Source organism: Gadus chalcogrammus, chromosome 23 (genome assembly GCF_026213295.1).
Source record: "Gadus chalcogrammus isolate NIFS_2021 chromosome 23, NIFS_Gcha_1.0, whole genome shotgun sequence".
NCBI classification, from domain to species: domain Eukaryota; kingdom Metazoa; phylum Chordata; class Actinopteri; order Gadiformes; family Gadidae; genus Gadus; species Gadus chalcogrammus.
The window spans coordinates 5,240,463-5,253,162 of record NC_079434.1 but is presented as its reverse complement, the minus strand read 5'-3'; the positions used below and the strand labels follow the sequence as shown (position 1 = coordinate 5,253,162).

At 43.6% G+C, this 12,700-nt stretch overlaps 1 protein-coding gene across 1 annotated transcript; it reads left to right on the top strand.

Annotated features, from left to right (window-relative positions):
• The first annotated feature begins 1,497 nt into the window (after nucleotides 1-1,497).
• On the top strand, nucleotides 1,498-8,611 carry LOC130377610 (coagulation factor XIII A chain-like). The gene is made up of 9 exons (XM_056584761.1): nucleotides 1,498-1,573; nucleotides 2,010-2,098; nucleotides 3,429-3,582; nucleotides 3,895-4,004; nucleotides 6,299-6,467; nucleotides 6,691-6,845; nucleotides 7,230-7,366; nucleotides 7,658-7,763; nucleotides 8,008-8,611. Exons 1-9 carry the CDS (start codon nucleotides 1,498-1,500, stop codon nucleotides 8,059-8,061), a joined length of 1,050 nt encoding a protein of 349 aa, XP_056440736.1. The 3' UTR covers nucleotides 8,062-8,611.
• Nucleotides 8,612-12,700: the final 4,089 nt, after the last annotated feature.

Here is a 12,700-nt window from a genome sequence, read left to right as displayed (position 1 = left end):
CTGTCAATATTCGGGGGTCCCCATCCCCCGATTGCTGCGCAATACCTATCAACATTTTCTCAATATGCAGTAGGCCACCAACATTACAATATTTCATGGGTGTAACTAATAAGTCTATAGCCTACATGACACCACACACACTTAGGCAATGCAGCCTCCTATGTCAGTACTGACATAGGAGGCTGCATTGGCTAAAGTTGTTTGGATGTACGTTGTATTATTACAAGGAGAGGCAAAGTTGTGCATTACAATGCAAACCACAACAATAATTGGCACCAATGTGGCGCACTTAGAAGAGCAATCAACAACTGAATAAATGCCAGGTATAGCCTATCGGAGACTGGTACAGTCAGTGCACTTGCAAATGAAAGCCTGCAGTATGACCGATCGTGTGACATTATTTAACCATCCACCTACAGCAAATACATACATATGTGAACACATACTTTGTGTATGTGTTCATCATTGAACACATACACAAAGCACATTCGTCCAACCACGGCGGATGCTGACAGCATTTCGCACAACAAGCCAAACATCACCACAGCAGGTGCGCTCTCTCTCTCTCTCTCTCTCTCTCTCTCTCTCGCTCTCTCTCTCTCTCTCTCTCTCTCTCTCTCTCTCTCTCTCTCTCTCTCTCTCTCTCACACTCTCACTCTCACTCTCACTCTCACTCTCACTCTCACTCTCACTCTCTCTCTCGCTCTCGCAGGCACGTAAACAATCACTCCAACTTCTCCAACTCCGAGGCTAGGCTGCTTCACTAAGACCACAACCAACCACAAGGCCTTCATAACCATGCAGTATGCCCAAGCAGAAAAGGACATTTATCTTATGCACAACAATCAGTCCTATTATCATAATTCAGTCACTGCAAAGATTTAAAAGATAGCCTCTTACCTTAAGTTAGAATAGACCCAAAGTGTGTGAGTGATGCACTCTGGTTTAGCTTTCGCTTGCTAACCGTTTTTAGTATGACTTGTCAACATTACGTCGTTCTTCTGTTTTGCGGATATGACTAATTTGCATATGCACACAGCACTGGCTGGCTCCGCTTGGCAAAACATGAGATATTTGTGAATAAATGTTTTCAATTCCGAATACTGGAAATCGTGACCTTAAAAGCATTTAAGTTACCATTAGCGGCAATAAAATATTACAATTTTCTGGACAAAATTTGAGACCCCCCTCAATTTCGGGGGGGGGGTCGAGTCCCCCGTATTTTGCACACTGCTCAGATATCTAAGAAAACGGCTGTGCAAATCCCTTTTCTGATGTTCTCTGTTTGTTTGAATGAACTCACACTCATTATACCCAGTACCCTCATCTCTAGTACTCAATCCACACTCTCCCTTCTCCCTCCCGTCTTTCTCCCTTGCCTCACTTCTCACTCGACCTCTCTCCCCTTTCCTCTACTGCTCTTTTTCTCTCCCTCCCCCCTCCACCTCTACCTCTCTCTACCGCTGTAGGAACTTCCACTGTTGGAACGAGGTCTGGATGACCCGGCCCGACCTGCCTGCTGGCCTCGGGGGCTGGCAGTGTGTGGACGCCACGCCCCAGGAGAACAGCGACGGTAAGATGGACAGATTGATGGAAGGATGAATAGAATAGAGGCCACAGAGACAGACAGACAGACAGACAGACAGACAGACAGACAGACAGACAGACAGACAGACAGACAGACAGACAGACAGACAGACAGACAGACAGACAGACAGACAGACAGACAGACAGACAGACAGACAGACAGACAGATACACAGACAGATACACAGACAGAGTAATACATGCATACACACAAACTATGTAAAGCACTTTGAGTGGCCATAGGTGCAAAATCAATGGTCCTTTCTTTGTGTACAGAAAGAAGACAGAGTGATGATTGATATTTGTGTGTGTGTGTGTGTGTGTGTGTGTGTGTGTGTGTGTGTGTGTGTGTGTGTGTGTGTGTGTGTGTGTGTGTGTGTGTGTGTGTGTGTGTGTGTGTGTGTGTGTGTGTGTGCGCGACAGGGTATTACCGCTGCGGCCCTGCATCGGTTGCTGCCGTGAAGCAGGGTCACGTGTACTACCCATACGACACGCCCTTTGTCTTTGCAGAGGTAGGACTCTACTTCTACTGCTACTACTACTACTACTACTAAGACTACTACTACGACTACTGTAGTCGTAGTCGTAGTAGTACTACGACTACTACTACTACTCTTCTACTGCTACTCTACTACTAAGACTACTGTAGTAGTTGTAGTAGTACTACTACTACTACTACTACTTCTACTACTACTCTTCTACTGCTACTCTACTACTAAGACTACTACTGCTTTAACTGTACAACTCTACTACTCTACTAATAACACTCTCATACTACTGATGCAACTACTGCTACTCTACTACTAATACTCCACTACTACTACAACTACTACTACTATTCTACCCTACTATACCACTGCTATGACCACTACTACTATACCACTACTACTCTACTACTACAACTCTACTACTCTACTACTTGCATCATCTATTTATTTATTTATTTATTGCTACACACTCCATTTGTTAAACAAGAACACAAATAAGATAAAATGATTGCTGCTGACCTCTGCTGCTGCTGCTTCTTTCTAAATGTATTTATTTATACCACGTCTTGATGCATCTTAGCTGGTGTTTTTCTTGCTTGTTTATGTGTCTTTATTGTCTGTATTACCGCTGCTGGAAATTTGAATTTCCCTGAAGAAGCATTCCCAAGGGATCAATAAAGTGTCTATCTTATCTATCTTACTGCTACTATTCTACTGCTACTACTACTCTACTACTCTACTATTCTACTCTACTGCTTCTTCTGTACAACTCTACCCTCCTTTAGACTACATGGGAAGCGCCCAGCCAACAATTTTAGAGCAGTCAGCCCATAGACAGACAGGCAGACAGACAGACAGACAGGCAGACAGACAGACAGACAGACAGACAGACAGACAGACAGACAGACAGACAGACAGACAGACAGACAGACAGACAGACAGACAGACGGGCGGACGGACGGACGGACGGACGGACGGACGGACGGACGGGATGACGGACGGGCGGACGGGCGGACGGGCGGACGGGCGGACGGACGGACGGACGGACGGACAAACAGACAGACAGACAGACAGACAGACAGACAGACAGACAGACAGACAGACAGACAGACAGACAGACAGACAGACAGACAGACAGGCATTGAATAGATAGATAGATAGATAGATAGATAGATAGATAGATAGATAGATAGATAGATAGATAGATAGATAGATAGATAGATAGATAGATAGATAGATAGATAGATAGATAGATAGATAGATAGATAGATAGATAGATAGATAGATAGAAAAGAGTTAGGGATCAGACAGACAGTCAGAAACACACTCTGATACGTTAATCATCTCTCCCTAGGTGAATAGTGATGTGATCCACAAAACCGTGGACAAGTACGGTGGTGAGAAAGTCTTCCTCGTGGAGAAAGACCGTGTGGGCCTTGCCCTTCTTACCAAGGCTGTGGGCTCCAACGCCATTGACGACATCACCCACACCTACAAGCACCCTGAGGGTAAAACACAAACACACGCCGATGCACACATTCAAATACACACACACACACACACACACACACACACACACACACACACACACACACACACACACACACACACACACACACACACACACACACACACACACACACACACACACACACACACACACACACACACACACACACACACACCAGCAGTGCAGGGCAATACATTTGACCTTTCAGATTCAAGTCAAACATACACTTAACGTTATGTTCATCCACACATACATTGCACATGGATGCGGCATGCGGACGCACATACACAATGTGCTGTTTCTGCTGCAGGTTCCGCTCGTGACGAGCAGGCCATGGATGAGGCTGAGAGCTTTGGCCTGAGTCGGGACCACTCTGAGACTGGGGCGGCCGTCCTCGTCCTCACCATAAATACTGAACAGGTACATGCCTGTCTGTCTGCCTGTCTGTCTGTCTGTCTGTCTGTCTGTCTGTCTGTCTGTCTGTCTGTCTGTCTGTCTGTCTGTCTGTCTGTCTGTCTGTCTGTCTGTCTGTCTGTCTGTCTGTCTGTCTGTCTGTCTGTCTGTCTGTCTCCCTTATCTATCTAATTGACTCCCTATAGCCGTTTCTCTATAACATGCCCTCCGTCTTTTCTCCGCATTAGTATATCAGGAGGTTCGACCGTGAGGGTCATTCACACTTATTCACACTTGATGCCTGATATGCGGACATCGGGGTCGCTCAGACACAAGTAGAATCAACGGGTGCCTTAGGGCGATCGCTGTGCAAGGGGCGGGATATGACGTAGTGACCAAGTTCGCAGGAGGCGGGGTAAGGACGGATGCTGTCACTCTAGTTTGTTTTGGTTTGACCGCAGACAGCACGGAGGCAGAACGGGCAAATCGCAACTCATCCCGATCTCCTTAAATGTTGATGCAGCAATGCATCATATATTCCGTTGCATCCACAACATCTTCATCGATCAATGAAAGATCGGAGCATGAGTTAGAGTTAAATAGATGAAACAACGAAGAAAAAAAAGGCGTTGCAAACGACTTTGTTACCAGAGAAAGAGAGTGTATTTTTTTGCTTCATTTCACATATAACAAACACTGGGACAAATGTAGTTGATTGCTGTGTTTAACTGAGAGAACCGGGAGTCGATGGCCGGGACCCCATAATGTTCAGCTAAACATTTTCTATATACGCGTGCAGCTGTGGACTCATGTATTGTGTTGTATTTAGGTGAGTGCTGCATGCACCACTCAACTATTGTTCTTTATAAGTTTTATTCTTTCTTTCCTCTTTTTTATTATCTACAAACTTTGGGACCTATTTCCTGCCTCAATTAATCACCATAGAGACTACATTCAAACTATACAATTTTCTAAATAGCTTGGAATCGCGATCTTCTTTTCAGAATTGTTTTAATATTTTATACTTTTTAAGATATTCTACTTTTAAAATACTATATTTTTTTAAAATATGAGTCAATGGGAGGCCTCTTGTACCTCAACTGTTTAAGACTTAACTAAATCAATTTCCTACCGTTTATCTTCGTCCTAACCATTTAGCAAATCTACACACTTGTATCTTCAATAATATCCAAACAGAATTTCGATATCATTTAAAATGTATTCAGAATCACAGTTTTAGTTTCATACCGGCTTCGTTTTCAGTTGGTCTCATTGATTTACGTTGGCGCTGGAGTGTGAGGACGTTCAGGCAGTGTTGCCAGATTGGGCGTTTTTTCCCGCTCTATTGTGCTACTTTTAATCTCGCAGTGCAGGGCAATACATTTGACCTTTCAGATTCTTCAGTTCAATTCATTTTACATTCCTGCATTTTTAGCAATGCTTTGCAATTTTCATTCAGCTGTCACTTTATTTGTTTCCAACCATTTACATTTCTTAAATGGTGTGCATGTTTACATTGTTTATTCCGTTTAGACTTTTGAACTTTTGTTCAAAACCCTTCACTTGATTTAAGCCAATTAACGTTTCTTTATGTCTTAATATATGTGGCTTTAACACATATATGTGGCTTTTTTTTTATTTTATTTTATTTTTAACCTCACTTTGTAACGCACCACAATTTCTGCAAGAAGGCATTTTCTAGTTATTGTATGATTTGTACTTTTTGTACTTTGAGGGTTACGATAAGACCTACCATTTAGCATTCACCACGAATGTCTCTTAAAAGCAGAGCCCACATTTAAATACTTTTTAACAATTCAGCGAAAAAAGGGCAACAGGCTGATTATCTTTTAGGGGGCCACTCAATGAAATGCAAATGTATACCCAAACGTCATCAACAGGCTCGCTCAAATGGTGTGAAATGCCGACTTTCTACTCCTCATTCACATATAAGGTAATTAACATTTCGAACCCGCTAAAATACTACCTCAGGGGTAGTATTTTTCAGTATGTTTACAGGGTACCAATGTCAGGATATGTCGTTCACATATACAGCCCGTCGGGAGAATAGCGGGCGAATAGCAGGATTTATGTGTGTGTGGGAAAGCAGCTAATGTCTGTCAGTTGGCATTATTATATTATTTTATATTATTTTATATTATTTTTCTCTCTCTCTCGCTGTCCGTCTCTCTCTCTCTTTCTGACTCTCTTTAACTCTCTTTAACTCTCACTCTCTCTCTCTCTCTCTCTCTCTCTCTCTCTCCCCCTCCCTCCCTCTCCCTTCCTCCCCCCCCCCCCCCCCCCCCCCCCCCTGGCTGCAGTCGGTGCTGAAGGGTGATGACGTGGACCTGGAGCTTGTGTTCACCAACCAGGGAGACGCGGATGCAGTGTTCACCGGCTCTCTGAAGGGCTCAGTGGTCTTCTACACTGGGGTTGCGTACAGCAGCTTCTACAAGCAGCGCTTTCAGGTCACGATTTCCCCGGGGGGAGGTGAGATGGTCCATGCTCTGTATGTGTATGTGTGTGTGTGTGTGTGTAATATATGTGATTCTTGCATTTTGCAAAAATATGACAATAGGTTGTTGTTTTTTTCGCAATCAATAGTTAGTTATGTGTATAACTCTGTGTGTGTGTCTGTGCGTGCGTGCGTGCGTCTGTGCATGTGTGCGTGTGTGCGTGTTTGTGTGTGTGTGTGTGTGTGTGCGCGTTTCAGTGGAGACCAGGATGGTGAAGGTCTCCGGAGACCAATACATGCGTTACCTTGGAAACCAGAGCTCCCTGCTGTTCATACTGACGGGAAAGTCCGGGGGTACCTCACTGAGTGCCAGAACAGGCGTCACACTGGCGACCCAGACACTGCTATTCAAAGTACAAACACACACACACACACACACACACACACACACACACACACACACACACACACACACACACACACACACACACACACACACACACACACACACAAGCACTTAGACGCACAAGCACTTAGACACATTAAAACATACACAAACACACACACACACAAACACACACACACACACAAACACATGTACATGCAGTAAAGTAATATCTGTCATCTTATGATGTGAAAAGACACTTTTTCTTTTACTCATATGGCATAGATTATATATTTTGGGAGGTCACGTTTCACCCTTTCATTTCATTAAAAAGGACAGAATATTATTGTGTTTGACCATAGATCCCTGCAGGTGTGTTGTGCAGGTTTGATATCATGCTGTGTGTTGCCAGATTGGTGGGATCGCAGAGTATGGCCAAGGTATGTCTGTGGAGGTTTCCTTTGTCAACCCCTACGGCTACAAACTGACCAACGTGGGCATCGGCATGGAGGGGAGCGGACTCTTCAGCTACCAGAGCAACAACATTGGGTAAACACACACGCACGCACACATGCATGAACGCACACCCACATACGCATGCGTGCACACACACACACACACAAACATGCACGCGAGCGCGCACACACACACGCGCACGCACAGGTGTTCAAATTCAAAGATACATATCTGTGTGCATGTGTTTGTGTGTGTGTGTGTGTGTGTGTGTGTGTGTGTGTGTGTGTGTGTGTGTGTGTGTGTGTGTGTGTGTGTGTGTGTGTGTGTGTGTGTGTGTGTGTGTGTGTGTGTTTGTGTGTGTGTGTTTGTGTGTGTGTGACACAGTTCCGTCGAGGCCTATGGTACTATGACCTGGAAAGTGTATTTCAAGCCTTGGAGTACTGGAACAAGATACATCATCGCTCTCATGAACTGCGAGGAGCTCCCAGAGGTGACCTTTGACCTTTTGATCCCTGAACCTTTCGCCTTATACACCGTAAAATTCAATCCAATCACGTACAAATGATGAAATAGATTGCAAAGATACATTCTAATCAAGGGATTTCAAAAAAGCTCTGATAAAAGGTCTGTTTTAAAGTGCTGTTAAAAATGGAGACGGATATTTAGAATGTTTACGTCAGATTTGAATGCATTAGAACCAATTACAATAGAATTACAAATGTGTCCTCTCACAGGTGTGGGGCATGGACTCCATCTACATCAATCCCCCCCCCATGGCAGGAGCCTAGCCCAGCGGCCCACGAGCCAGCGCTTCTCTGCCAAGCCTTCACCAAACACCATCAACCACTGTTGACGTGGGTTGGGAAAACTTGGTGATTGGTTTAAATTGATTCCTTTACTTCTTGCACTTACACAACATAGAGTCCGATCTGGTCCTTTTTTTTTTTGTGTACCCACAGTGATCAGATTCAAAGTATTTCGATGATATTACTACACTGTTATTTAACAGTTATCTCTGATCTCTTTTATAAATATGTTAATCAATAAATGAATAATTTGTTATTTGTACTTCCAACCGTTGCTTTTCTGTAACTCTCCAACTGTTCCTGTTTATTCATTATAACTTGAAAGAAAGAGACCATTTACTTTAACTGGACTGAAATATATTTCATCAAACTGTATCCTGTTTGAGAAGTATCGCCATGAATGAATTGATCTACCATGAGAGTCTTGGTTTTTTGCTGTTATACGAAACTCTGTGTTTAGGGCTTTCATCTGTACTCTGCAAAAAATAATATTGAATCTATGCGTTGCAAACTACTTACAATAAAGCATCATCAAAACCAAATGTGGTAGCACTGTGCATATTTTACAAAGGTTCGACACAGACAAAGAACTAGGTCCAGGCAAGACTTGTAAAGACCCATTTAAAGGGGACATATTATACCACCAGGTGTGAGTGTGATTAGCTTTACAAGCCGTTTCGAAAATCTGCTCTATATGACATCACTAGTGGGCGTGTCCACCGAGATCTGTGCTGGATGGATCCGTTTACCAGCTTACCCAGTGGACTGAAGTAAACGTTGCTCATCTATGCAGCACAGATCTAGCTGGACACGCCCACTAGTGAAGTCATATAGGGCAGATTTTCGAAACGGCTTGTAAGGCTAATCACACTCACACCTGGTGGTATACAGTGTTGGGGAGTAACGGAAAACATGTACCGGCGTTACGTATTCAGAATACAAATTATAGCTAACTGTATTCCGCTACAGTTACAATTTGAATAGTTGGTATTTAGAATACAATTACATTGTTGAAATCAATGGATTACATGACGATACTTACTTTATTCGTGCTTTCTTAAAATTTTGGGCATGTATTCTGTATTCTCTAACTGGATATATTATAAGATTATCCTTCCCAACAAAGGTGGTATGTCCCCTTTAACGTAATTATTCTCACAATTTTGTTGCGCCCACTTTGTTCACCTGTCCGCCCCCTGGCGGCCGATAGGTGAAATAATCACTTTCAAGAAGTATCAGGCATAAATGTATCAAAATGTGTTTAAAAAACATTCTTGATATATTTCTGAGTCAGAACATTTTGTAAAAATCCATTCAAAGTTGCGTCAAAGTTGCTCTGCATGGGTGAGAGTGCTCCGTAGCCTACCTTGATCAATGATTCATGCACTTTCGAGGCAAACATTAACATATAAAATCATCTGTTAATGCGTGACATCTCTTGATAATAATATAATACAACTTATTGGGAGAATTTAAATCAGAAGCCTTAAGTCGTTCTTTAAGGAACAGTAGCTGTATGCATGATTCTGACACCGACCACGTGAGTTTGAGCAAACAAAGTCCTTCTAGTCTACTTAATGAATAATAAGCTAAAACGTTGATTTTAGACCGAGACCAAACAGAGACAACCATTCATGACTATGCGCTTGGCTGTCGGAGATGCAGTTCTTTATCCTGCCACAAGAGGGACCCCGCCGTTTACAGTAACTTCATGCCCTAGAGTCAATGGAGGACCAAATTGGACTACAAAAAAACACTAGTCACACAAAATAATTGCTCGTCACTCAGGACTTTAAACCTTTCCGTGGCTTCATTTTGGAATATAATTTAACGAAGCTTCTGAAAAACAGGTCATTCTTTTTTCGGGACATTGATCAGTTTCCCTTCCAGTTCTAGTTTTCCTTAAAGGGGGAGAAAATTAGGGCCTATCTGGTTTAAAAAGGCACACCTGAAGAAGGCTACTACAGGAAGGTTCAGATCTCTTCCCTCACATTGCCCAATGGTAACTGTTTGTACTGGGCAGCTTCCAGTAGCTAATATTAGAAGCCTGCAGTTGCACAGCTCCCATTGGGTCTCAGTAGTTTTGTTGTGCATTAACCAATAGTTAAATAGCCCTACTCCGGTCCTGCTGGGAATCTCCCATTTGTTAAACCATGTGAATAGGCCTGTGATTCCTATAGTCATTAATAAACAAACATCAACATTTCAGCTCATCTGCCAAGATCAGAAATAATCCAATGCCTTGTCTTTTCAATGCAGGTCTGCTTCTATTCAAACAGCTCTGCGTCTCCAACGCCGATACATTGTGTTTTTTCTCATTGGTCCAACAACAGCTTGCAAACTTATTGGAGTGTCCGGTTCCCACTGATTTGCCCGTCAACACTCAGGGTTTAAATTTAGTTGCTGACGCTGGCCTACTGAGAGCGTGTTGCCAATAACTCTGATATAAGGCGGAATCAACACGTGTTGACAATAGCACACGATAGCGCGGCGAGCTTATGTGTGTGCTGCAGATGGGTTGTCAGTAGCTTGTGGTGCTTTCTGGGCACTTATGCTGCATGGCTATCAGGTGATATGTATTCACATTTACACTGCTCCCTGTGGCTGTGTGGCCCGGTTAGCTTCACTTCGGGATTACTTATTGCCAGTATCTACGCTAGGTCAAAGGTCAGAGCCACAACATCCTGATACTAACTCTACCTGACCTGGTGTGATACTGTGTATGTGTATTTGCGTATGTGTGTATGTGTGTGTGTGTCTGTGTGTGTGTGTGTGTGTGTGTGTGTGTGTGTGTGTGTGTGTGTGTGTGTGCAACAGATGTCCTGCCCCCCCCCCCCCCCCCCCACCAAACAACAGGTGAGGTGTCATGGTAACTGTATCTATCCTATCAGCATCCCTGCATGGGTTTGGTAATACATATACCCCATTTGTGTGAAACACACACACACACACACACACACACACACACACACACACACACACACACACACACACACACACACACACACACACACACACACACACACACACACACACACACACACACACACACACACACATACACACACATCATATATTTATACATTTATGCATCCATATAGATATATACGTAGTGTGCTTAGATACACGGACAGACAAACACACATATTTTAGCAACTGCCACGATAAAATAAGGCAGCCATTATACAGTTGTGCTATACAGCTGCACATACTATGAACACATGCATGTGAAAGTTAAACATTCCATAACAAATGGAACATAGCTCTCTGCCTCCAGCCTCCATCTCCTACCCTCTCTCCACGATATACATATTTCTCTCTGGCTCTGACTGGGTGTAAGTGTTTTCTGACTGACTGTTTTGGGCTGATTATTTCTGACTGTGTGGTTCCTACTGATTGGTTCTGACAGACTTTTTCCTTTTTTTTCCTAGTTCGTACTGACTGGTTTTGACTTGCTAGTTCTGACTGACATGCTCTGAGTGACATGGTTCTGACTGGTTCTAACGGTTTTCTCCCTGACTGTTTCGGGTTGACTAGTTCTGACTGAGTGGTTCCTACTGATTGGTTCTGACTGACTTGGTTTTACTGACTAGTTCTGATTGGTTCCTGCCGACTGGTTCTCGTTGACTGTTGTTCTTTTTGAGGGGTTCTGACTGAAAGGTTCTGATGGGCCGACGGCTTCTAGATGGCTGTTACTCCACATGATGATTAGGCTAGATTGGTTTACGTAGCTGTTTCAGATTATTCATTTTGAGCCTACTACTAGACTACTACAACATAAAACAAATTAAAACTTGTGATTTGGTTGTGTTCAAATTAAAAAATAATTTGCAGATTAAAAAAACATTTCACATTATGGGTGAAACAAATTTGTTTGCGTGCACACACAGCCACATATTTAACTTGCATGCATTGGCAAGCAGAAATACACATGACAGACCCACAGACAGGTGCTAGGGCTAGACCCATCAGACAAGACCACAGACAAGGCACGAGGCAGACAGACAGGACAGAGAGACGTCCAGGTGGAGCGAAGGCAGGCGAGACGGACGGACAGACCCATGACAGAGAGGCAAAGGGACAGGGCAGTCCATCCAATCCAAAAGCACTCCAGCATCGTCAGCTATGTGGCTCTCTAGTCATCTGATCAAGGGGGATTCATGTTACCTAAGCCACACTGCAAACTCCCTCTCTCTGTCTCTTCCACCCCTTCTCTTCTCTCCCTCCTCACATTCCATCCTTTCTTCAACTCCTCCTCTTCGTCCTCCCTCGTTTCTTTCCTCCAGTCCCCTCTCTCAGTCTCTATCTATCCAACCTAATCCTACTGTTATTCTCCAGGTTTGCTTAAATGAGTATTGCCCTGACAACGTTATTAGTGCTGCGAAACGCCGGCTTGTAGTGTTATGGTACACGACAAACTGCCCAGAACAACTACCTGGAACCTGTCTACTTGAGAAGCAATTGGAGTGGCACTTTTGCCCGTGGGCAGTGTAGCAGCGATAACACTGTATAACTTCCTGCTCAAATATTGTAACTTTATCTCTTCATCTGTCTGGCTCTTCTCCTCTCTCTCTCCTGTTTCTGCTTGTAAGCTGGCCACAACTACACAATCACCTCAGAG

Excerpts from the sequence above, each read along its gene's own strand:
- LOC130377610 (XM_056584761.1), top strand. The coding sequence starts at position 1,498 with ATGACCCGGCCCGACCTGCCTGCTGGCCTCGGGGGCTGGCAGTGTGTG. Across the intron at positions 6,846-7,229 it reads CCCAGACACTGCTATTCAAA|ATTGGTGGGATCGCAGAGTA; the intron begins GTACAAACACAC and ends GTGTGTTGCCAG. Across the intron at positions 7,764-8,007 it reads ACTGCGAGGAGCTCCCAGAG|GTGTGGGGCATGGACTCCAT; the intron begins GTGACCTTTGAC and ends GTCCTCTCACAG.